This window comes from Oncorhynchus gorbuscha, linkage group LG01 (assembly GCF_021184085.1).
Source record: "Oncorhynchus gorbuscha isolate QuinsamMale2020 ecotype Even-year linkage group LG01, OgorEven_v1.0, whole genome shotgun sequence".
Classification (NCBI taxonomy): Eukaryota; Metazoa; Chordata; class Actinopteri; order Salmoniformes; family Salmonidae; genus Oncorhynchus; species Oncorhynchus gorbuscha.
Genome location: NC_060173.1, coordinates 99,151,884 through 99,179,679, shown reverse-complemented (window position 1 = coordinate 99,179,679; position 27,796 = coordinate 99,151,884). Strand labels below are relative to the sequence as shown.

Below are 27,796 nucleotides of genomic sequence, written 5' to 3'. Positions count from 1 at the left end.
GAGGCAGGGCAAGAGGCGGAGTTGGCTGGTGAGGCAGGGCCAGAGGTGGAGTTGGCTGGGTAGGCAGGGCCAGAGGTGGAGTTGGCTGGGTAGGCAGGGCCAGAGGTGGAGTTGGCTGGGTAGGCAGGGCCAGAGGTGGAGTTGGCTGGGTAGGCAGGGCCAGAGGTGGAGTTGGCTGGGTAGGCAGGGCCAGAGGTGGAGTTGGCTGGGTAGGCAGGGCCAGAGGTGGAGTTGGCTGGCTAGGCAGGGCCAGAGGTGGGGTTGGCTGGGTAGGCAGGGCCAGAGGTGGAGTTGGCTGGGTAGGCAGGGCCAGAGGTGGAGTTGGCTGGGTAGGCAGGGCCAGAGGTGGAGTTGGCTGGGTAGGCAGGGCCAGAGGTGGGGTTGGCTGGTGAGGCAGGGCCAGAGGTGGGGTTGGCTGGGTAGGCAGGGCCAGAGGTGGGGTTGGCTGGTGAGGCAGGGCCAGAGGTGGAGTTGGCTGGCTAGGCAGGGTCAGAGGTGGGGTTGGCTGGTGAGGCAGGGCCAGATGCAAATTTGGCTGGCTAGGCAGGGCCAGAGGCGGAGTTGGCTGGCTTGGCAGGGCCAGAGGTGGAGTTGGCTGGCAAAGCAGGGCCTGAGGCGGAGTTGGCTGGCAAGACACGGCCAGAGGTGGGGTTGGCTGGCTAGGCAGGACCAGAGGCGGGGTAGCTGGGCGTCAGAAGTAGTCCCGACGTCGTGAGTCGTCGTTAATGAACGAAGGGTTCCATTGGGCGGGATAGATACAGGAGTGACGGGAGCCTGGCAGGCCAGAGAACGGGTAGAGGCCGTTACGCTCTAGGTCAGAGTTACGTAACGCAGGCTGCAACACAGATATGGGGTGGTCAGTATCAACGGGGGGAGTGAGAGAGAAAGACAGCGGTGTAGGCTAATCCTTACCTGCTATGGTGGACCAAAAATAACAAACATAGTGGCCCTTCTGTCTAATTGGTTTGTCGATTGTCTCCTAGAGAATTGCTATGTTTATGTGTTAACATTGTGTTTTGTTTCTTTATGTACCGCTAGATGTCTGTGCTTATAGAGAATACATGTTTATACATAGAGTACATAGACGTATAATGTATGTACAGAGTAGTAGTTTCTATATATACAGAGTAGTAGTTTCTATATGTACAGAGTAGTAGTTTCTATATGTACAGTGTAGTAGATTCTATATGTACAGAGTAGTAGTTTCTATACGTACAGAGTACTAGTTTCTCTATGTTCAGAGTAGTAGATTCTATATGTACAGAGTAGTAGTTTCTATACGTACAGTGTAGTAGATTCTATATGTACAGTGTAGTAGTTTCTATACGTACAGAGTAGTAGATTCTATATGTACAGTGTAGTAGTTTCTATACGTACAGAGTAGTAGATTCTATATGTACAGAGTAGTAGTTTCTATACGTACAGAGTAGTAGTTTCTATATGTACAGAGTATAGTTTCTATATATACAGAGTAGTAGATTCTATATGTACAGTGTAGTAGTTTCTATATGTACAGAGTATAGTTTCTATATATACAGAGTAGTAGTTTCTTTATGTACATAGTAGTTTCTATATGTACAGAGTAGTAGTTTCTATACGTACAGAGTAGTAGATTCTATATGTACAGTGTAGTAGTTTCTATATGTACAGAGTATAGTTTCTATATATACAGAGTAGTAGTTTCTTTATGTACATAGTAGTTTCTATATGTACAGAGTAGTAGTTTCTATACGTACAGAGTAGTAGTTTCTTTATGTACATAGTAGTTTCTATATGTACAGAGTAGTAGTTTCTATACGTACAGAGTAGTAGATTCTATATGTACAGTGTAGTAGTTTCTATATGTACAGAGTATAGTTTCTATATGTACAGTGTAGTAGTTTCTATATGTACAGAGTATAGTTTCTATATGTACAGAGTAGTAGTTTCTATACGTACAGTGTAGTAGTTTCTATATGTACAGAGTATAGTTTCTATACGTACAGAGTAGTAGATTCTATATGTACAGTGTAGTAGTTTCTATATGTACAGAGTATAGTTTCTATACGTACAGAGTAGTAGATTCTATATGTACAGTGTAGTAGTTTCTATATGTACAGAGTATAGTTTCTATACGTACAGAGTAGTAGATTCTATATGTACAGTGTAGTAGTTTCTATATGTACAGAGTATAGTTTCTATACGTACAGAGTAGTAGATTCTATATGTACAGTGTAGTAGTTTCTATATGTACAGAGTAGTAGTATCTATACATACAGAGTACTAGTTTCTATATGTACAGTGTAGTAGTGTCTATACATACAGAGTAGTAGATGTCTGTCATTTGTAGCAGGTTCTTGGTGCTACCGTTCTCCTGCATCTCGATGGCCTCTCTCCCCCACTCCATAGAAACACGGTTACTCTTTGGGAACTCTGCATACGGCGACATTTGATAATCGCCACTTTTGAAAATGATCTTGTTGATGTCATTCTTGTCTTTCCTGTAAAAAAAATATTATAAGTTCACTCAATTATTTTATAAACACTTATAACAGTTATTACAAATTGTGTGGTCAATTACATTTTTCTAATATGGCACAACATGGACTGAGAATAAGGAATTAGTGGTTGTCCTCTTACTACTGTGTTATTAAATGGTTATAACTACAGCAATAGTGTCATGGAATCTTACTTGCAGCAGGTGACAATGAGAGCGATGATGAGAACAAGGAGTAGGGCACCCCCTACTGGCGATACCACCACAGCTATCAGCTTGTAGACTAGAAGACAAAATGTTATGATTAAACTGGAGGTCTACGCTGTGACTGTGAGTGCAGAAAGGATAACCATGACAACAACTAATGAGTTAAGTGATTCAAATGTTGTCTTGATTCTCCATTATATATTTTTCTCACACTTTTTAAATTATCATTTAAGTCATTAAAGTCTCCTACTTACAATTTCCACAGTTGAATCCTCCAAATCCAAATGTGCACCTGAAAGATATAAACAACCAAATATAAGACCAAAAAAATCATTAATAACATGTATTAATGGAATGGTCCAGTGGATTAGATGATTAGAGTTGTCACTGCTTACCTGATACAGGTTCCATTGACCCATTTCAGACCATCACCGCATTCTGTAAAATGTAATTTTACAATCATTTCAAAGCAAAAACATTTTTGTTTTATAATACATTTTATTTTCAAAAAGATGCCTGCTAAAATGAAATGAAAATAAATAAAGTAAATTTGATGTAAGATATGTTTGACCGAGGCTGGGTCATATTCACGAGGCACCAAAACGAAGAAAACGCACTGAAACCCCGCAGGGACTACGTGTGTTTTGTTTTGCATTGCAAAACGTTTTGCTATGGTATGCTTTAACGTCTGCTTGCTCCACCCTTCCAGGCCTCACCTAGACAAGATGGAAGACTACCCTCCACCTTATCCTCGTTTCAGGCCTCACCTAGACAAGATGTAGGACTACCCTCCACCCTATCCTTGTTTCAGGCCTCACCTAGACAAGATGGAAGACTGCCCTCCACCTTATCCTTGTTTCAGGCCTCACCTTAGCAAGATGGAAGACTATCCTCCACCTTATCCTTGTTTCAGGCCTCACCTAGGCAAGATGTAGGACTTACCCTTCACCTTATCCTTGTTTCAGGCCTCACCTAGGCAGATGTAGGACTACCCTCCACCTTATCCTCGTTTCAGGCCTCACCTAGGCAAGATGTAGGACTACCCTCCACCTTATCCTCATTTCAGGCCTCACCTAGGCAAGACGGAAGACTACCCTCCACCTCCACCTTATCCTCGTTTCAGGCCTCACCTAGGCAAGATGTAGGACTACCCTCCACCTTATCCTCGTTTCAGGCCTCAGCTAGACAAGACAGAAGACTACCCTCCACCTGATCCTCGTTTCAGGCCTCACCTAGGCAAGATGTAGGACTACCCTCCACCTTATCCTCGTTCCAGGCCTCACATAGGCAAGATGTAGAACTACCCTCCACCTTATCCTCGTTTCAGGCCTCAGCTAGACAAGACGGAAGACTACCCTCCACCTTATCCTCGTTTCAGGCCTCAGCTAGACAAGATGGAAGACTACCCTCCACCTTATCCTCATTTCAGGCCTCAGTTAGACAAGATGGAAGAATACCCTCCACCTTATCCTCATTTCAGGCCTCACCTAGGCAAGATGTAGGACTACCCTCCACCTTATCCTCATTTCAGGCCTCACCTAGGCAAGATGTAGGACTACCCTCCACCTCCACCTTATCCTCGTTTCAGGCCTCACCTAGGCGAGATGTAGGACTACCCTCCACCTTAACCTCGTTCCAGGCCTCACCTAGGCAAGATGTAGAACTACCCTCCACCTTATCCTCGTTTCAGGCCTCAGCTAGACAAGATGGAAGACTACCCTCCACCTTATCCTCATTTCAGGCCTCACCTAGGCAAGATGTAGGACTACCCTCCACCTTATCCTCGTTTCAGGCCTCAGCTAGGCAAGATGTAGGACTACCCTCCACCTTATCCTCATTTCAGGCCTCACCTAGGCAAGATGTAGGACTACCCTCCACCTCCACCTTATCCTCGTTTCAGGCCTCACCTAGGCAAGATGTAGGACTACCCTCCACCTTATCCTCATTTCAGGCCTCACCTAGGCAAGATGTAGGACTACCCTCCACCTTATCCTCGTTCCAGGCCTCACCTAGGCAAGATGTAGAACTACCCTCCACCTTATCCTCGTTTCAGGCCTCAGCTAGACAAGACGGAAGACTACCCTCCACCTGATCCTCGTTTCAGGCCTCACCTAGGCAAGATGTAGGACTACCCTCCACCTCCACCTTATCCTCGTTTCAGGCCTCACCTAGGCAAGATGTAGGACTACCCTCCACCTTATCCTCATTTCAGGCCTCACCTAGGCAAGATGTAGGACTACCCTCCACCTTATCCTCGTTCCAGGCCTCACCTAGGCAAGATGTAGAACTACCCTCCACCTTATCCTCGTTTCAGGCCTCAGCTAGACAAGACGGAAGACTACCCTCCACCTGATCCTCGTTTCAGGCCTCACCTAGGCAAGATGTAGGACTACCCTCCACCTTATCCTCGTTTCAGGCCTCACCTAGGCAGGACTGGTCCTCAGGGTTGAGTTTGAAGTACCCTGGTTGACACTGGCAGTAGGCAGTCCCATTGGAGTCGACACAGAAGGAACGCTCTTGGTGACACTGGGTGTTCTGGGCCAGACACAGACTCTCAACTGAGGGGCAGAGATAGGAGAGGGGTAGATTAGGATGGCTGTAGCAGGGTCAGGTATGAAATGTAAAACATGCTAATGTTTGACGTTCATCGTTTTTTGGGCTAGAAAATGCTAAAGTTAGCAGATGGTGGCAGTGACGGCGTACACAAATCCAATGCATGGATTGAATTCTGCCTTTGTCCCCACAGGCTGCTTAGAAGGTAACAAAACAAATATGTCATTTTGAAATTAGGATGAACTAATCCTTTAAGACTGGGATTAGGGGAAAGAGATGAGGATGGGTCATGAAGCTGAGGTGAAAGAAGGGAAGACGGTGGATGGAGGAAGTTGAGAGAGGAAGATGGAGGTAAGAGAGTGCTGTTACCGTGATATGAGCACTGGTGAGTGACCACCACTCTGCTGTGTCCAGCAGTGCTGTTACAGTTGTTCAGAGACATCTGTATGCTGTCGCCGTTATAGTCATTCAGGGTAAGAGTTTGGGTTAGAGTAAAGAGGAGAGGATTGGTCATGAAGACGAGGGAGGAGGACTGAGGATGATGAATGGAGGAAGACGAGCGGGGCGGCAGGTAGCCTAGTGGTTAAGAGTGCTGAAAGGTCACTGGTTCAAATCCCTGAGTTGACTAGATAAAAAAATAAACTGATGTGCCCATGAGCATGGCACTTAACCCCAACTGTAGGTCGCTCTGGATAAAAGCATCTGCTAAATGACAAAAAAAATAAATGAGAGCACATGACAGAGGGATGTAGAGAGTGCTGTACCTTGATAGGAGAGCTGGTGAGTGACCACCACTCTGCAGTGTCCAGCAGTGCTGTTACAGTTGTTCAGAGACATCTGTATGCTGTCGTAGACCTCAGAGCTGGTCACGTCAGCAGAGAGGGAGAACATGTTGACAGCAGAGATATGAACTCCGTCTTCCCCTCTGGAACACACACATGACAGCAAACTTGATTTAAAGTCCATTTAAATCCCAAAAAGCATCAGAGTTGTAAAGTTGTTGTTCTATTGAACATCCATTACAATAAAGTCATTTTAAATGTATCAAGAGTGTATTGGTATTGCTTGAATTTTTATTACACTTTACATGCAATGTTGTCATGCATGTTGTGCAAAGACAATCTTATGGGGGGAGAAGAAACTCACTTTTTACTCAAAGTAGAGCGCCGGTAACCATGCAGAATTGATAATGAGGCATTGAGCTGTAAAAAATAAATTAAAAAAGAGTGAAAAATGAGGGGGGTCTAAATATTATTAGTTGGGCATGATCACATTGAATTATTTATAATACATTAACTATGTCTTCCTTACATTCCTAATACATCTATCAAATTGATTGAACAGGCTTGCTGCATCATTACAACAAATACACAATACACAATGTCAGTGATAGTCATTCCTCTCTCCACACTAGGGTTGCAAAACTCCCGGTAATCTAGCAAACATACCAACATTCTTGAGAGATTCCAAAATTACTGGTTACAGTAATCAGGGATGCATACAGGGAATATTCTGGGATGCATACAGGGAATATTCTGGGATGTATACAGGGAATATTCTGGGATGCATACAGGGAATATTCAGGGATGCATACAGGGAATATTCTGGGATGTATACAGGGAATATTCTGGGATGTATGCAGGGAATATTCTGGGATGCATACAGGGAATATTCAGGGATGCATACAGGGAATATTCTGGGATTTATACAGGGAATATTCAGGGATGCATACAGGGAATATTCTGGGTTGCATACAGGGAGTATTCTGGGATGCATACAGGGAATATTCTGGGATGTATACAGGGAATATTAAGGGATGTATACAGGGAATATTCAGGGATGCATACAGGGAATATTCAGGAAGGTATACAGGGAATATTCAGGAAGGTATACAGGGGATATATTCAGGGATGTATACAGGGAATATTCAGGAAGGTATACAGGGAATATTCAGGGATGTATACAGGGAATATTCAGGGATGTATACAGAGAATATTATGGGATGTATACAGGGAATATTCAAGGATGTAAACAGGGAATATTCTGGGATGTATACAGGGAATGTTCTGGGATGTATACAGGGAATATTCAGGGATGCATACAGGGAATATTCTGGGATGTATGCAGGGAATATTCAGGGATGCATATAGGGAATATTCAGGGATGTATACAGGGAATATTCTGGGATGTATGCAGGGAATATTCAGGGATGCATACAGGGAATATTCAGGGATGCATACAGGGAATATTCAGGGATGTATACAGGGAATATTCAGGGATGCATACAGGGAATATTCAGGGATGCATACAGGGAATATTCTGGGATGCATACAAGGAATATTCTGGGATGTATACAGGGAATATTCAGGGATGCATACAGGGAATATTCTGGGATGCATACAGGGAATATTCTGGGATTTATACAGGGAATATTCAGGGATGCATACAGGGAATATTCTGGGATGCATACAGGGAATATTCTGGGATTTATACAGGGAATATTCAGGGATGCATACAGGGAATATTCTGGGATGCATACAGGGAGTATTCTGGGATGCATACAGGGAATATTCTGGGATGTATACAGGGAATATTCTGGGATGTATACAGGGAATATTCAGGGATGCATACAGGGAATATTCAGGAAGGTATACAGGGAATATTCTGGGATGTATACAGGGAATATTCAGGGATGTATACAGGGAATATTCTGGGATGTATACAGGGAATATTCTGGGATGTATACAGGGAATATTCTGGGATGCATACAGGGAGTATTCTGGGATGCATACAGGGAATATTCTGGGATGTATACAGGGAATATTAAGGGATGTATACAGGGAATATTCAGGGATGCATACAGGGAATATTCTGGGATGCATACAGGCAATATTCTGGGATGTATACAGGGAATATTCTGGGATGCATACAGGGAATATTCAGGGATGCATACAGGGAATATTCTGGGATGCATACAGGGAATATTCAGGGATGCATACAGGGAATATTCTGGGATGCATACAGGGAATATTCTGGGATGCATACAGGGAATATTCTGGGATGTATACAGGGAATATTCTGGGATGCATACAGGGAATATTCTGGGATGCATACAGGAATATTCTGGGATGTATACAGGGAATATTCAGGGATGTATACAGGGAATATTCAGGGATGCATACAGGGAATATTCTGGGATGCATACAGGGAATATTCTGGGATGTATATTCAGGGATATTCAGGGAATATTCATGGGATGCATACAGGGAATATTCTGGGATGCATACAGGGAATATTCAGGGATGCATACAGGGAATATTCTGGGATGCATACAGGGAATATTCAGGGATGCATACAGGGAATATTCTGGGATGCATACAGGGAATATTCTGGGATGTATACAGGGAATATTCTGGGATGCATATTCTGGGATGCATACAGGGAATATTCTGGGATGCATACAGGGAATATTCTGGGATGTATACAGGGAATATTCTGGGATGCATACAGGGAATATTCTGGGATGTATACAGGGAATATTCTGGGATGCATACAGGCAACATTCTGGGATGCATACAGGGAATATTCTGGGATGTATACAGGGAATATTCTGGGATGCATACAGGGAATATTCTGGGATGTATACAGGGAATATTCTGGGATGCATACAGGGAATATTCAGGGATGCATACAGGGAATATTCTGGGATGCATACAGGGAATATTCTGGGATGTATACAGGGAATATTCTGGGATGGGAATATTCTGGGATGTATACAGGGAATATTCTGGGATGCATACAGGGAATATTCTGGGATGCATACAGGGAATATTCTGGGATGTATACAGGGAATATTCAGGGATGTATACAGGGAATATTCAGGGATGCATACAGGGAATATTCTGGGATGCATACAGGGAATATTCTGGGATGTATACAGGGAATATTCAGGGATGTATACAGGGAATATTCTGGGATGTATACAGGGAAAATTCAGGGATGTATACAGGAAATATTCTGGGATGTATACATGGAATATTCTGGGATGTATACATGGAATATTCTGGGATGTATACAGGGAATATTCTGGGAGGTATACAGGGAATATTCTGGGAGGTATACAGGGAATATTATGGGATGTATACAGGGAATATTATGGGATGTATACAGGGAATATTCAGGAAGGTATACAGGGAATATTCAGGGATGTATACAGGGAATATTCAGGAAGGTATACAGGTAATATTCAGTGATGTATACAGGGAATATTATGGGATGTATACAGGGAATATTCAGGGATGCATACAGGGAATATTCTGGGATGCATACAGGGAATATTCTGGGATGTATACAGGGAATATTCAGGGATGCATACAGGGAATATTCAGGAAGGTATACAGGGAATATTCTGGGATTTATACAGGGAATATTCAGGGATGCATACAGGGAATATTCTGGGTTGCATACAGGGAGTATTCTGGGATGCATACAGGGAATATTCTGGGATGTATACAGGGAATATTCTGGGATGCATACAGGGAGTATTCTGGGATGCATACAGGGAATATTCTGGGATGTATACAGGGAATATTAAGGGATGCATACAGGGAATATTCAGGGATGCATACAGGGAATATTCTGGGATGCATACAGGCATATTCTGGGATGTATACAGGGAATATTCTGGGATGCATACAGGGAATATTCTGGGATGCATACAGGGAATATTCTGGGATGCATACAGGGAATATTCAGGGATGCATACAGGAATATTCTGGGATGTATACAGGGAATATTCTGGGATGCATACTGGGAATATTCTGGGATGCATACAGGGAATATTCTGGGATGTATACAGGGAATATTCTGGGATGCATACAGGAATATTCAGGGATGCATACAGGGAATATTCTGGGATGTATACAGGGAATATTCTGGGATGTATACAGGGAATATTCTGGGATGTATACAGGGAATATTCTGGGATGCATACAGGGAATATTCTGGGATGTATACAGGGAATATTCTGGGATGCATACAGGGAATATTCTGGGATGCATACAGGGAATATTCTGGGATGCATACAGGGAATATTCTGGGATGTATACAGGGAATATTCTGGGATGCATACAGGGAATATTCTGGGATGCATACAGGGAATATTCTGGGATGTATACAGGGAATATTCTGGGATGTATACAGGGAATATTCTGGGATGTATACAGGGAATATTCAGGGATGTATACAGGAAATATTCTGGGATGTATACAGGGAATATTCTGGGATGTATACAGGGAATATTCTGGGATGTATACAGGGAATATTCTGGGAGGTATACAGGGAATATTCTGGGATGTATACAGGGAATATTATGGGATGTATACAGGGAATATTCTGGGATGTATACAGGGAATATTCAGGAAGGTATACAGGGAATATTCAGGGATGTATACAGGGAATATTCAGGAAGGTATACAGGTAATATTCAGGGATGTATACAGGGAATATTATGGGATGTATACAGGGAATATTCTGGGATGATATACAGGGAATATTCTGGGAGGTATACAGGGAATATTCAGGGATGAATACAGAGAATATTATGGGATGTATACAGGGAATATTCAGGGATGTATACAGGGAATATTCAGGGATGGTATACAGGGAATATTCTGGGATGTATACAGGGAATATTCAGGGATGTATACAGGGAATATTCAGGGATGCATACAGGGAATATTCTGGGATGTATACAGGGAATATTCAGGGATGTATACAGGGAATATTCTGGGATGTATACAGGAATATTCAGGGATGTATACAGGGAATATTCAGGGATGTATACAGGGAATATTAAGGGATGTATACAGGGAATATTCAGGGATGCATACAGGGAATATTCTGGGATGCATACAGGGAATATTCTGGGATGTATACAGGGAATATTCTGGGATGTATACAGGGAATATTCAGGGATGCATACAGGGGAATATTCTGGGATGTATACAGGGAATATTCTGGGATGTATACAGGAATATTCAGGGATGCATACAGGGAATATTCTGGGATGTATACAGGGAATATTCTGGGATGCATACAGGGAATATTCTGGGATGCATACAGGGAATATTCTGGGATGTATACAGGGAATATTAAGGGATGTATACAGGGAATATTCAGGGATGCATACAGGGAATATTCTGGGATGCATACAGGCAATATTCTGGGATGTATACAGGGAATATTCTGGGATGCATACAGGGAATATTCAGGGATGCATACAGGGAATATTCTGGGATGCATACAGGGAATATTCAGGGATGCATACAGGGAATATTCTGGGATGTATACAGGGAATATTCTGGGATGCATACAGGCAACATTCTGGGATGCATACAGGGAATATTCTGGGATGTATACAGGGAATATTCTGGGATGCATACAGGGAATATTCAGGGATGCATACAGGGAATATTCTGGGATGCATACAGGGAATATTCTGGGATGTATACAGGGAATATTCTGGGATGCATACAGGGAATATTCTGGGATGTATACAGGGAATATTCTGGGATGCATACAGGGAATATTCTGGGATGCATACAGGGAATATTCTGGGATGTATACAGGGAATATTCAGGGATGTATACAGGGAATATTCAGGGATGCATACAGGGAATATTCTGGGATGCATACAGGGAATATTCTGGGATGTATACAGGGAATATTCAGGGATGTATACAGGGAATATTCTGGGATGTATACAGGGAAAATTCAGGGATGTATACAGGAAATATTCTGGGATGTATACATGGAATATTCTGGGATGTATACATGGAATATTCTGGGATGTATACAGGGAATATTCTGGGAGGTATACAGGGAATATTCTGGGAGGTATACAGGGAATATTATGGGATGTATACAGGGAATATTATGGGATGTATACAGGGAATATTCAGGAAGGTATACAGGGAATATTCAGGGATGTATACAGGGAATATTCAGGAAGGTATACAGGTAATATTCAGTGATGTATACAGGGAATATTATGGGATGTATACAGGGAATATTCAGGAAGATATACAGGGAATATTCAGGGAGGTATACAGGGAATATTCAGGGATGAATACAGAGAATATTATGGGATGTATACAGGGAATCTTCAGGGATGTATACAGGGAATATTCAGGGATGTATACAGGGAATATTCAGGGATGTATACAGGGAATATTCAGGGATGTATACAGGGAATATTCAGGGATGTATACAGGGAATATTCTGGGATGTATACAGGGAATATTCAGGGATGTATACAGGGAATATTCTGGGATGTATACAGGGAAATTCAGGGATGTATACAGGGAATATTCAGGGATGTATCTAGGGAATATTAAGGGATGTATGCAGGGAATATTCAGGGAGGCATATAGGGAATATTCAGGGATGCATACAGGGAATATTCAGGGATATATACAGGGAATATTCTGGGATGTATACAGGGAGTATTCAGGGATGCATACAGGGAATATTCTGGGATGTATACAGGGAATATTCTGGGATGTATACAGTGAATATTCAGGGATGTATACAGGGAATATTCTGGGATGTATACAGGGAATATTGTGGGATGTATACAGGGAATATTCTGGGATGTATACAGGGAATATTCTGGGATGTATACAGGGAATATTCTGGGACGTATACAGGGAATATTCAGGGATGCATATAGGGAATATTCAGGGATGCATACAGGGAATATTCAGGGATGTATACAGGGAATATTCTGGGATGTATACAGGGAATATTCTGGGATGTATACAGGGAATATTCTGGGATGTATACATGGAATATTCTGGGATGTATACAGGGAATATTCTGGGATGTATACAGGGAATATTCTGGGAGGTATACAGGGAATATTCAGGGATGTATACAGGGAATATTATGGGATGTATACAGGGAATATTCAGGAAGATATACAGGGAATATTCAGGGATGTATACAGGGAATATTCAGGAAGGTATACAGGTAATATTCAGTGATGTATACAGGGAATATTATGGGATGTATACAGGGAATATTCAGGAAGGTATACAGGGAATATTCAGGGAGGTATACAGGGAATATTCAGGGATGTATACAGGGAATATTCAGGGATGTATACAGAGAATATTATGGGATGTATACAGGGAATCTTCAGGGATGTATACAGGGAATATTAAGGAAGGTATGCAGGGAATATTCTGGGATGTATACAGGGAATATTCTGGGATGTATACAGGGAATATTCAGGGATGTATACAGGGAATATTCAGGGATGTATACAGGGAATATTCAGGAAGGTATGCAGGGGATATTCTGGGATGTATACAGGGAATATTCTGGGATGTATACAGGGAATATTCAGGGATGTATACAGATAATATTATGGGATGTATACAGGGAATATTCAGGAAGGTATACAGGGAATATTCAGGGAGGTATACAGGGAATATTCAGGGATGTATACAGGGAATATTATGGGATGTATACAGGGAATATTCAGGAAGGTATACAGGGAATATTCAGGGATGTATACAGGGAATATTCAGGAAGGTATACAGGGGATATATTCAGGGATGTATACAGGGAATATTCAGGGATGTATACAGGGAATATTCAGGGATGTATACAGGGAATATTCAGGGATGTATACAGAGAATATTATGGGATGTATACAGGGAATATTCAGGGATGTAAACAGGGAATATTCTGGGATGTATACAGGGAATGTTCTGGGATGTATACAGGGAATATTCAGGGATGTATACAGGGAATATTCAGGGATGTATACAGGGAATATTCTGGAAGGTATGCAGGGAATATTCTGGGATGTATACAGGGAATATTCTGGGATGTATACAGGGAATATTCAGGAAGGTATGCAGGGAATATTCTGGGATGTATACAGGGAAAATTCTGGGATGTATACAGGGAATAGTCAGGGATGTATACAGATAATATTATGGGATGTATACAGGGAATATTCAGGAAGGTATACAGGGAATATTCAGGGAGGTATACAGGGAATATTCAGGGATGTATACAGGGAATATTATGGGATGTATACAGGGAATATTCAGGGAGGTCTACAGGGAATATTCAGGGATGTATACAGGGAATATTCAGGAAGGTATACAGGGAATATTCAGGGATGTATACAGGGAATATTCAGGAAGGTATTATGGGAATATTCCCTCCTTCTGCAATTCCCAGCCTGTCCCTGTCCTTACCAGCTGGTTGATCTCTCTCTGGATCTCATGCAGTGTGGCGCTCCTGGAGAGCAGTGGGTCATAGTGAGAGTTGTTGACACTGAACGTCCCCAAGAAGGTTTTTGCTGTAGAGGTAAACAGACACTGTGGTTAACTAAGGTTCAAGACTGTCTCTAAAGTTTACAGTCATTTCTTTCAACTAATGAAATATAGCTAACCCTTTATTGAGAATGAATACATCACTAAGATTAGTAGTGTCTTATCTTATCATTACCTAATAACATAATGTTCCCAGGGTCCCCCAACTGGCAACCCCTGCATCGAATTTGCCCCGCGGGTGTTTTAATTATTTGTTCCAAAGTATTCTGACGCATAATAGAGAGAAACGTGATCGTATACAAATGTAAGCAAGGTTGGAAATCATGTTTTAGTAAAATATTATATCTGTTTGGGCTAATAGCAGTCAATTTGCAGTCTACAAATTATTTGTAATTATGTTCCACCCCCCAATCATCTTGTTATGAAAAAAAATCTACAATCTAGTTGTTGATGGCTGACATAACATATAACATAACCTGATCAACCACACAAGCCACGGCCTGTTCACCTCGCTATCATCCAGAAGGATCAAAGCTGGGACCGACAGACTGAAAAACAGCTTCTATCTCAAGGCCATCAGACTGTTCAATAGCCATCACTAGCTGGCTACCACCCGGTTACTCAACCCTGCACCTTAAGAGGCTGCTGCCCCATATACATAGACTTGGAATCACTGGCCACTTTAATAATGGAACAATAGTCACTTTAATAATGTTTAAATAATGTTTACATACTGCTTTATTCATCTCATACTGTATGTATATACTGTATTCTATTCTACTGTATTTTAGTCATTGCCACTCAGACGTTGCTCGACCTAATATTCATATATTTATTAATTCCATTCTTTTAGACGTGTGCGTATTGTTATGAATTGTTATATACTACTGCACTGTTGGAGCTAAGAACACACGCATTTCGCTACACCCACATTTGCATCTGCTAAATATGTGTATGTGACCAATCAAATTAGATTAGATTTGATCTAAAATAACCTAAACAAGGACTACGTATTGTTTATATTCTCATGTGATATGAGACCTGTAAATAAAGCATGTATGTTTAGTTGTGTGTAGTGCAACTGGCTTACTTTAACATCACCCCAAAAATAAAGAGATAAATATTGTTTATATTTTTATCGTCATATGAGACCGTAAACAAAGGATGTATGTACTGTTTGTTAAGCCGTACCTCGCGTGCAGTCTCGTCCGTTCTCAATGTCAAGGCCCAGGGGACACTCGCAGCTGAAGGAGCCCCTGGTGTTAACACACGTAGAGTCACTGGGACATGGGCCCGAGGGGCCGGGGCCAATCTCACACTCATCCACATCTGGACACAGCAGAGACAGAGGACAGAGAGGGCAGTGTGAACATAGAGGACAAGATGACTATAGTGAATACAATCAGCAATATAAAGGCATTTTCACATCTGGACAAACAAAGCAACATAGACAGAGGACAAGGACAGAGGACACAGATGACAGAGATCAGTTACACAAAACTGCACAAAACTTGAATCATTAAACCCTCACTAAAACTCTCTGGGGTCCTGGGCCAAGAGACTTGGGGCTCTATAGCTGCTGCATTAGGCATCCATCTCCCTATGGGTTGTATACAGGTTGTTCACACCTCTGTTACTCGGTCCAGGTTGCTAGGGTCACCTAGACTCAATCATGGACACACTTAATGATAGTTGTGGTTGCTTTGCGTGATGTATTGTTGTCTCTACCTTCTTGCCCTTTGTGCTATTGTCTGTGCCCAATAATGTTTGTACCATATTTTGTGCTGCTACCATGTTGTGCTGCTGCCATAGAAAGAGGAGTGGGAGGCCCCGGTGCACAACTGAGCAAGAGGACAAGTACATTAGAGTGTCTATTTTGAGAAACAGACGCCTCACAAGTCCTCAACTGGCAGCTTCGTGAAATAGTACCCGCAAAACACCAGTCTCAACGTCAACAGGGAAGAGGCGACTCCAGGATGCTGGCCTTCTAAGCAGAGTTGCAAAGAAAAAGTCATATCTCAGACTGGCCAATAAAAATAAAAGATTAAGATGGGCAAAAGAACACAAACACTGGACAGGTGAACTCTGCCTAGAAGGCTGGGAATAATAGGTTTGAACTCACCCTCATTGCAGCTAGGTCCTGTCCATGCTGACAGACAGTAACAGGTGAATTCCCTCCCTCCATAGGTCTCTCCACACTCACCTCCGTTCAGACAGGGGTTGGATTCACAGGCACTACCTAAAGAAGAGAGATGGATTCAGACTGATGTACTGCATCTCATATCAATGCAGTTCATAGATTTTCTTCATTGTTCCAAACAACAGTCATTAGGCTTTGGGAATACACACATCTTAATTCCACGTTTCCAGCTAAATTCAGGGAAAAACTAACTTTAGCAGAATAAAAGTTTTAAAAGATATATTGTTGACAAACCTGGTGTCTGAGATGTAGATCTGATGTCCATTGGAGCTGCGGTCACTTCTACCTCAGTGGTCCCCCTGTCAGTGTGTTTCCCTGTAGTGTGCAGTTCCACTGTGCTCCTGGTGGTGGTGCTTTGGCTGTAGGAAGAGGAGGCTGTAGTAGTGTTGGTGGTGATGTCCTGGCCGCTGTGGGGCGTGGTGTTCCCCGGTGTGGCCGTGCTGGTCTCCAGGGGCAAGGTGGTTACATTGGTGAAGCTGGTGACGTCGGTGAAGCTCACCCCTGTTGAGGGCTCCTGGGTCTGGGTCTGAAGTGTAGCTGGGCGCAGGGGGGTTGAAGCCGAGGTCTGGAGACCCAGAGTGGTCTCAGTGGTAATGGTGGTAGGGATGGTGGTGGGTTGAGTCTGGGCTTCAACGGAGGTGGTGCTAAGCTGAACCATCCTTGTCGTAACCAGAGGGGGTGTCAGTGTGGTGCTGGTTGCCGTAGTAAATCTGTAGGTCTCCTCCTCAGTGACCTGTGACGTCATCGTAATGGTAACGGATGTGGTGGACATCAGGACCTCTGTGGTCACCTCCGGCGATGGCTGCTCTGTCTTGGGGACAAAGGGAGGCTGGCTTGAGATGAACCGGGACAGGGAGTCTTCCAGGGCGGTGGCACTTTCTCGTAGCGTCGGGTGAGCAGTAGTTAGAGCCAGACCTATGATGGTAGGTGTGTCCTCTGTGTGGAGTGATGTGACTCCTTCTGTCCCACCCTGGCCCCCCTGGGTGCTGAGGGCACCTGTGGAGGACTCTGTGGAAGTGCCAGACCCGGTGACCATGATGGAGGGAGTATCTCTATCTCCTCCCTGAGAGGTGTTGGTGCTGGGATGACTGGGTCCTTCTGAAAACAGGAAGGGGGGCTGTGAAGAATCAGGGACCCCATCTTCTGTCTGGGACGTCCTGCCTCTGGAAGGCTGACTGGAGTCTGTTGTGTCTGTGTCCTGTCTGCTGTGGTTATCAGCCACGCTGAGAGGGGGGGTGGAGGAGGGGGTTCCCTCCGAAATCAGAGAGGTTAGGTCCTGCTGTTGGGTCACATTGGGGGGTTCAGTCAGCGGGTTGGTCCCTTTGGAGGACAAACCACCAGGCATCTCTGTTTAGAATAAGTAGAAGAGGAAGAGGGAGAAGAAGATTACTTTTTGTCCATTTAAAACATGAGAAATGGAAATGAGTATTTTGCATATCCCATTCTCCCCGGTAGACATATACATACTGTATATACATATACACAAAGAGGGAATTTCAGAAGGTTGTTTACCTTGTGAAGAGTTGGTGTTGGAGTGGGGGTGAGAGTCAGACCCAGACGTAGCGTCATGCCCATGGTCAGGTCCAGTGGAGGGTATCCTGTCGGTGACATCCCCAGCCCCGGCACCGGTGCGGCTGGTCGGGAGGCCCAAGGTGGAGTCCTTAGGGTACATGGAGGTGCTGTTGGAGCTCACAGACAGTAAGGTCCTCTCTCCCGCTCGACTCATAGTGGAGGAGATGTAGGTGCGGTCGGTGTGGACAGGGATGGGGAGAGCCATGGTTCCTAGGTCGGTCCACTGTTCCTGCCTGAGAGTATCTGTTGACTGTCCTTGGCCGAGACCCACGGTGCCTTGGTTTGTGGAGTGGTACTCTCTGAGACCCATGGTGCCACGGATTGTGGACTGGTCCTCGCTGCGACCCACGGTGCCTCGGTTTGTGGACTGTTCCTCTCTGAGGCCCACAGTGCCTTGGTTTGTGGACTGGTCCACGCTGAGACCCATGGTGCTTTGGGTTGTGGATTGGTCCTCTCTGAGATCCACAGTACCTCGGTTTGTGGACTGGTCCTCTCTGAGATCCATGGTGCCTCGGGTTGTGGGCTGGTCCTCGCTAAGACCCACGGTGCCTCGGTTTGTGGACTGGTACTCTCTGAGGCCCTCAGTGCCTTGGTTTGTGGACTGGTCCTCTCTGAGACCCACGGTGCCTCGGTTTGTGGACTGGTCCTCTCTGAGACCCACAGTACCTCGGTTTGTGGACTGGTCCTCTCTGAGGCCCTCAGTGCCTTGGTTTGTGGACTGGTCCTCACTGAGACCCATGGTGCCTCGGATATTGGACTGGTTCTCTCTGAGCCCCACAGTAGCTTGGTTTGTGGACTGGTCCCCTCTGAGGCCCACAGTGCCTTGGTTTGTGGACTGGTCCTCACTGAGACTCATGGTGCCTCGGATATTGGACTGGTCCTCGCTGAGTCCCAAGGTGCCCCGGTTTGTGGACTGGTCCTCACTGAGACCCATGGTGCCTCGGATATTGGACTGGTCCTCGCTGAGTCCCAAGGTGCCCCGGTTTGTGGACTGGTCCTCACTGAGACCCATGGTGCCTCGGATATTGGACTGGTTCTCTCTGAGCCCCATGGTAGCTTGGTTTGTGGCCTGGTCCCCTCTGAGGCCCACAGTGCCTTGGTTTGTGGACTGGTCCTCGCTGAGTCCCAAGGTGCCCCGGTTTGTGGACTGGTCCTCTCTGAGGCCCTCAATGCCTTGGTTCGTGGACTGGTTCTCGCTGAGACCCACTGTGCCTTGGGTTGTGGATTGGTCTTCTCTGAGATCCACAGTACCTCGGTTTGTGGACTGGTCCCCTCTGAGACTGCTGTCAGCATCAGGGCTGTCCTGAGGTGGTCTGGCTTCCGTACCAGACACAGACTTAAGTTCTACTGAGCGTTTTGTTTCAGTCAAAGCCCTGAGCTGTGCTGGGAGCCCAGAGTAGGCCTCTGGTAGGTGGTCTGGTGTTAGTCTGGTCTTGTCCTCCCACTGTGTGGTAGCCTCTGTAGACACTACAATGGTAGAGCTCCTCTGCTCCGTCGACAAACCAAGGGTTCCTTCTGATGTCCAACTGGTTGAGCCCGAGGAGAGACGTATGTTTTGTTCAGTGGCTGAAGAATAAATATATAAATACAATTCAAAAAGGATGACAGGTATGTGTTTTCTGTATTCAAGGAAAGCTATGTGAAACATAGGCCTACATAAAAAGTTGGGAAGAAAGACACCCAAAACAAAAACCTAAATGTCTGGACCACCAGATGGCCCCAGAGAGGTTGTATCTTGCTTCAAACTCTAAATGGGAAGATGTCAGGAGTTGCTGCCTGCAGCTGTTCTGATTTTGGGTGGAGAACAATTGGCAGCCAGGCCTGTCTACCCTAACAAAAGCCTGGGCCCTAAATATGGAGGTGACTCTGGCCTTTGGGACTTTGCCATTTCCTTCCTTAAGCTGACATAGCAGAAGCCATAGATGTTATAATACTGTCAAACTGCAGACGTTGTTTGGGTTCATATTGAAGCAGAGTTTGCTCTCTGGCTCACAGTTTTTGGGGGCTTTTTGAAAACAGTCAGATAAAGACATGCTCCGCTAGTATTTTTTAAACCTCCCGCTTTGTGATGGATGTGTCAATGTGTAGTTCATACATGCATAATCTATAAGCAGAATTACGGTTTTACCTCAATTAGCCACGAAATCCCTAGTTTGAAAGTGACCGTTTTTTGGAAGATGTGCACTGCCATCTTGCCTACATGTACCCCTATTTGGACAGCCCTCTAGCAATTTGAGTTTCAGCCAATGAGCTTCAGCCCTTCGCCATTTAAGTGACAGCTAGCAAGACGCACACACAGTAGAGCGAGAGAGAGAGAGCAATGACAGGGTGTACATACTGTATGTGACTCATTTCAGGAAACTGGGCGTATGTCGAGAGTCACTAATTGACAGGAGAGCCATTTGAACGTAAACTATTATTTATTTATCAAAATGTGTGTTTTGGCAGAAATGCCTTCTGGAACATGTGAACTTTCATGTGCCTTAATAACAAACTTGTATGCCATCTGTAAACGAATAAAATGGTTAAATTATGAGCCTAGTTGGTTTAGCCATGGAAAAAGGAAGGAACCTTCCCGCTAGCCATGATTGGCAGAGATAATGGATGGGCTGGACATGCCGGCAGATGGGTTCGGAATGGTCTGCCATGTAGCCTGCTTCTGTCTATAACATGAGCTGGTCAGTATTTGTAGATAAACCTTTCTAACACTGCTTTTTTTAAAGATATCAAAGTGTTGCTCTCCACTTTCTGGATGACCGAGTTTTGAAATCAGTGGAAGGCCCAGTGGAATTAGAGTATGATAGCTAAGAAGATGGAGAAAATTCTGGTCTTTGATTGCAAATATGCAGTGGGAGTCGAAAAGAGAACAAAGAAAGCTGTATAAAACACCTGTCTCCGGATTACATCTTCAAACTATGGGCAACCATGGCATCCGCGACAGAGAGGGAGAAACGTCCATACATGTATACAGGTAAGAGAGTCTAGCTAGCTACATTTTCAGATATTACACATTTCAAATTTTGTCAGAAAATAATTTTCATTTCAAGTTAAAGCATACTGTTAGGTAGCTAGCTAACATCAGCTGTATGGCTCGCTAGCTAACGTTACGTGTATGATCTGTGACAATGCTCTGAGGTTATGAACACCCAGGGTGCACTCTGGCACTCCAGATTTAATTAATTAATACACCTGTAGTATAAACCAGCCTTTAGTCTTGAAATCTTTGGTTGATTATTACATGGCCTCACATGTGAATCCTTAAAGAGATGGGCGGGGCTAAGGCTTAAGAGGGTAAAAACGATGCAAAATGGGTGTAGACAAAGAAGAGCTCTCCAGTATATTCAAGGGCCATTTTCTCAAAAGTGAGGTTACAGGTTTATCAACTTTCAAAGCAGAATTACTTTCCCATTGTTCCTCAACTGTAGTGTATGATATGCAATTTTCTAGCTCTGTCTCTACTTTTATCCAATGTAAAACATAAGACCGAATCAAGCCGGTCGGTCACATATATACACATTTGTGACGTAGTACACAGGTTTTGGGGACTAAAGGCTAAAAAGTATACAAATCTCATTTAAATCTAACAATTAATTGGTATGTTCATTGCTTTATTTTTTTCCAATTAAGTTTCCGTTTGTAAAGATACATGACTAGGTCTCCTACTACTAAGATATGGCAGTTCTAGGCCTACTACTACTAAGATATGTCAGTTCTAGGCCTACTACTACTAAGATATGTCAGTTCTATGCCTCCCACTACTAAGATATGGCAGTTCTAGGCCTACTACTACTAAGATATGGCAGTTCTAGGCCTCCTATTACTAAAATATGGCGGTTCTAGGCCTCCTATTACTAAAATATGGCGGTTCTAGGCCTCATACTACTAAGATAGGGCAGTAGTTCTTGGCCTCCACGTGAAGATGACACATGTAGGCTATTTCATGGTATGAGAACAAAACAGATGTGGTGTGGTGTGTTCCTGTCCGTATCACCACCACTACTACTAGGGCCTACAAACTCCACCTAGGGCTAAAGCTGGGTTTATAGATGGTCTGGGGCCTGAAATCTCCACCCCTCTACTCTGTGGCAGCCTGCCTGTTTGTCTGCCTGTCTGTCAGCCTGGCACTTCTCCACTAACTCAACACTGCTGCTGGGGAGCTTTGGAACAATAACCTACTGCCACTGCCAAGGAAGAGCGCTGTCTGTGCTAGATAACATCCTGAATGTAACACATAGCAATGACACAGTCAAACAGTCAGGATGTCAGACAGTATGCAGATAGCGGGAAGAAGAGTACAGCAACGGTATAGTCATTCTACAGAGAGACCTAGGATGCGTCCCAAATGGCACCGTATTCCCTATATAGTGCACTCCTTTTGACCAGAGACGTACAGTACCATCAGAAAGTATTCATAGCCCTGGACTTATTCCACATATTGTTGTGTTACATATAGCCTGAATTCAAAAGTCATTAAATATATTTTATCACACATCTACACACAATACCCCATAATGACCAAATTAAAACACGTTTTTAGAAATAAACAATTCACACCCCTGAGTCAAAACATGTTAGAATCACCTTGGGCAGCAATACCAGCTGTCTTTCTGGGTAAGTCTCTAAGACCTTTGCACACCTGGATTGTAGAATATTTGCCCATAAAATAAAGGTTAAATACATTAAATTAATATTATTTTCAAAATTCTTCAAGCTCTGTCAAATGGGTTGTTGATCATTGCTAGAAAAACGTTTTCAAGTCTTGCCATAGATTTTCAAGCAGATTTAAGTCAAAACTATAACTCGGCCACTCAGGAACATTCACTGTCTTCTTGTTTTAGTTATTGTCCCGCTGAAAGGTTTATTAATCTCCTAGTGTCTTGTGGAAATCTACGATTTTGCCTTTAAGTTTATTTTTTATCCTGAAAAACTCCCCAGTCCCTAATGATTACAAGCATACCCATAACATTGCTCAATAATGTGTTGTATTGGACTTTCCCCAAACATAACACTTTGTATTCAGGACAAAAAGTGAATTGCTTTGAAACATTTATGTTACGGTATTACTTTAGTGCCTTGTCGCAAACATGATGCATGTTTTGGAATATTTTATTCTGTAGAGGCTTCCTTCTTTTCACTCTGTCAATTAGTTTAGTTTTGTGGAGTAACTACAATGTTGTTGATCCATCCTCAGATTTCTCCTATCACAGCCATTAAACTCTGTAACTGTTTTAAAGTCATCATTGGCCTCATGGTGAAATCCCTGAGCGGTTTCCTTCCTCTCTGGCAGCTGAGTTAGGAAGGACGCCTGTATTTTTGTAGTGACTGTGTGTACTGATACACCATACAAAGTGGAATGAATAACTTCACCATGCTCAAAGGGATATTAGATGTCTGCTTTTTAAATGTTTACCCATCAACCAATAGGTTCCCTTCTTTCCGAGGATCTGGAAAACCTACCTGGTCTTTGTGGTTGAATTTCCATTTGAAATTCACTGCTCGGCTGAGGGACCTTACAAATAATTGTAGGTGTGGGGTACAGAGATGAGGTATTAATTCAAAAATCATGTTAAATACTATTATTGCACACAGTGTGTTCATGCAACTTATTATGTGACCTGTTAAGCAAGTTTTTACTCCTGAAATTATTTAAGATTGTTATAATAAAGGGGTTGAGTACTTATTGACTCAAGACATTTCAGCTTTTCATTTTTAATTAATTTGTAAACATTTCTAAAAACATAATTTCACTTTGACATTATGGGGTATTGTGTCTAGGTGTCAAATGTCTAGGTGATGCGGGTAAGGCGGAGTCAGGCGCAGGACACAGAGATGAGTAATAACCGTTACTTTACTCAAAAACAATATTCCATAAAGGACACAAAATAATCCAGGTCACAAAATGACACAACTTGACAATAACAAACACGCACAAAACCAAGGGGGAAAACCAGAGGGTTAAATAGGGAACAATGATTATGGAATGGAAACCAGGTGTGTATAATGAAGACAAAACAAATCGAAAATTAAACATGGATCGGTGGTGACGAGAAAACCGGTGACGTCGACTGCCGAGCGCCGCCCGAACAAGGAGAGGGACCAACTTCAGCGGAAGTCGTGACACTTGGCCAGTAACGCAAAAATCTCAATTGAATCCATTTCAAATTCAGGCTGTAACACAACACAATGTGGAAAAGGTCAAGGGGTGTGAATACTTTCTGAAGGCACTGTATGGACCCTGGTCAAAAGTAGTGCAATATATAGGGAATATGGTTTCATTTGTGACACACTCTTAGAGAATTAGGCCATTTTCCTCTAAACTAAAGCTCTCTGGATGGAGTCCACTGGCCTAACTGGCTGGCGTAGCCCTGCATTCAGTACACTGTAATCAAAAGCAGACTGGAATGGAGCACTATTGGTGCTGGCAGGACCAAGAAGTTAGCTTTTGTGTGTTTAGTTATTTTTATTTTTTTACTTCTGTGGCTCCCAGTTCATGATGATGATGAAATGGCTTCTGTCCCAAATGGCACCCTATTCTCTTTATAGTGCATTTATACCGCATTTCCATGGAGACTTACCGCCACACCAGTGAGTTGCCAGTGTTTAATGCTAATACAAACTCTAGTGTAATTGTGTTTCCATAGCTAGGGCTGACTGTAAAGGCGTCCACATGCTTCCCAGCCGAAAACGGTTTGGAAAAGTTTCTGCATATATTATGATGACATTTTGTGACATTTCTGTTCGTTTTGGACTTCAGTGAGGGTTTTTTCGGCTGTTCGTGCAGACACATTTTTTTCTAGAAGGCAAGCCGAAGTTTGGAGCCGAAGTCTACGTCCCTTCGTAGGTAATTGGTCAACAGCAGGGATTCTTCAATAGTCTTTGTTGTCATTCAATGAGGTATGACTCATTTTCATGCACATTTTTTTTCATTGCGTAATACTGCGCCAAACATTGCGCGATTAAAATCTTCTCTGCAAAAATTCATGACAGATTTCTTGAGTTATCTTAGATTAATTCTGACTATTTTGAGGAAGTGTATACCAGCTACGACGTCTCAAAAGTGACAAACAGTATTATTGCCACTTTTTTCAAATGTTTCAGGTGAAGATCTTTTAAGGGAGTATGTGAGCACACTCTTTCGGTTCGGCTCGCCGAGATTTGTAGAGGCCCAGCTGAACTGATGCATGCAGAATCAACAACCTCTGCATAATCAAAACAGATGCTTTGTGAGAAGGTGTTAAAGGTCACAGTCAGTCAGTGTAATGTAAATGCTGGCTGAAAAGTATCAGTGGCCTGGCTTTGGCCCCAGGTGAAAGCAGGTCTGCCGGAGCCATGGCCCAGTGAAACAGAGGTGCCGGCCCCCGTAGATGGAAACAGAAAATTCTGAGCCTTCTGGGTAAAACACTGGGGTAAATCCTGTATGGAAATGCATCATAACTTCTGACCGGGCTCTGGTCCTATTCCCTGGTCCCATTCCCTACATAGTGCACTACTTTTGACCAGGGTTTCAGGGCAAGCCATAAAGGTCCAGACTCAGAGCTCTTGACAGTGACTTATAAAGTGGATGTGATAGTTGCCTATAGTATGTTGGCTGGAGTACATCTGTGACATCACACCTTCCCTGATCTAAAGCCAACTGTCACTCACGGAGTGGCTCTTGCTCTGCTGGCTAAAACGGTTGGCTTTGAGTTCTGTAGGCTTAGTGCATGTTTTTGTGCAGATGATTGCTGGTTTGCGCCCTGTTCGCCACAGAAGAGAATGCACTCTGTTACACTTCTATATGGAGAGATGACACTCTTCACCTTCTGGAAAAGCGGAAAATGTACCTCTCTCACAAACTCCAATGCAGACTAAGGCATTCTTCCAGTAAAGGCCTGCGAGACATTGTGGTTATCCCAGCTGTTGCCACCGATGTAGTGATTGAGAAGGGACAACGAGAACTGGACTTGAGCCAGCAACCCTGCAGGTAATAGGCAAGCACACTGCCCCCTGTGCCATAAAGGTTCAGACATCTTGGCAGTGGCCGTAGTACGCTTACAAGGAAGCTATAATAACTAATGAACAATTATTCACCGAAAGAGTTAACACTTTCTCCACATGTAGTCACTGGCAATACCTCATAAGAAGTCCTGAAACACGAGACAACAAATACATTGATTGGTTTGAACCTTGGAAGTTGTTCAATACAAGGTGTATAATTCTAATCTACTTTATCAGCTGCCTATGATATTTTAGTATACTGACTCAAATGATCACTATGATGAATTACACTATTATAAGAAGACCTTATTATGACTTAAATAAGGCTACATCAAATGTCCATAGGCATATAAATAAATGAGTGACAGGGGACGAGGCCAGTTGATTTTCTTTGAGGGGATGCCTGCACTAGATTACAAGAAAATAACCCAACAAAACCATCAAACAGGAGGGAGAAACATGGTTAGAAGCTTGTGTCAGTGTGGAAAAACCACCAGGTTCAGGTGGGGAATTCCAAGTACAATTCTGATAGCCCACAGATATGGCCTTATATAACCTAGTCATTTAGTAAGTAAAATGTTGGTTTCTGACTGTCAGCATATTACGCAATCATTGTATCCATATATTAAATGTATCCATGTTCTTTCTTATTTTGTTCTGGGGTTATCAGCCTAAATGCCGTCATTTTAAATTAGTCCAAGTGGACCCAAGGAATGTTGATCAAGAATCATGTAAACATGTAATAAACCATCCGTTATAGCTTCTACATACAATGATCAAATCATGACTGAGGTTTAAATATTGTCACTCTGCGCGACCCTTGCCACATAACGGGATGGGACAGTGTGTAGAACTCTTGTCCCGTTTTCGAAGCCCAAGGGTGCACTCTTCCATATGTCTGTACCATACTGCACCTTACCTAATTTGTCTTCACTCAACGCCCGTGTCTCACTCTCCTCGGAATGCCTGACTCTGTGGTGGAGTTCTGTTCCAGGTGATGGTGATGATACCTCCCTAAAGTCCGTAGAAGTTGCCGGAGTAGTAAACAAGTATTTTGGTAAGGCAGTTATGGCAGTTATTTCTTCCGAGTTAGTAACCCGGGGAGAGAAGTATACTCCCGTTACCAGTGCCCTATCCATATCGTTGCTGCTGGAGGAGTAAATCCACGCATTGAGGGGTCTCAGAACGACCAAGAGGACCAACAGAGAAAGACGGGTTAGGACTACGTGACTCAAATAGCAGGTTTCCATAATCATAACGTCCCGAAAACGGCGGCGGGTAGGCGTATATTCCAAACAAGTAGCAGCGAAGTGCCCACAGCCACCATTAGAAACTATATTTTTCAAAAATGTATAATTTTAAATACCTTCGGAGACCCTAAACATCAGTTGATCCGATTAATTTTAATACGTTTTGCAGACCGTGAAGTGGTGCAGTGGTGCTGGAAACAGAAGCCTG

At 43.4% G+C, this 27,796-nt stretch overlaps 1 protein-coding gene across 1 annotated transcript; it reads right to left on the bottom strand.

Moving 5' to 3' along the window:
• Positions 1–2: 2 nt before the first annotated feature.
• LOC124047212 (protein HEG-like) lies at positions 3–27,796 on the bottom strand. The gene is made up of 14 exons (XM_046367782.1): positions 27,258–27,796; positions 18,302–19,927; positions 17,024–18,136; positions 16,712–16,828; positions 15,781–15,918; positions 14,512–14,615; positions 6,383–6,438; positions 6,001–6,161; positions 5,107–5,241; positions 3,079–3,121; positions 2,938–2,975; positions 2,672–2,759; positions 2,303–2,480; positions 3–835 (listed from the first exon to the last, which is right to left on the bottom strand). The coding sequence occupies exons 1-14, from the start codon at positions 27,592–27,594 to the stop codon at positions 692–694; spliced, it is 4,278 nt and encodes a 1,425-aa protein (XP_046223738.1). The 5' UTR covers positions 27,595–27,796; the 3' UTR covers positions 3–691.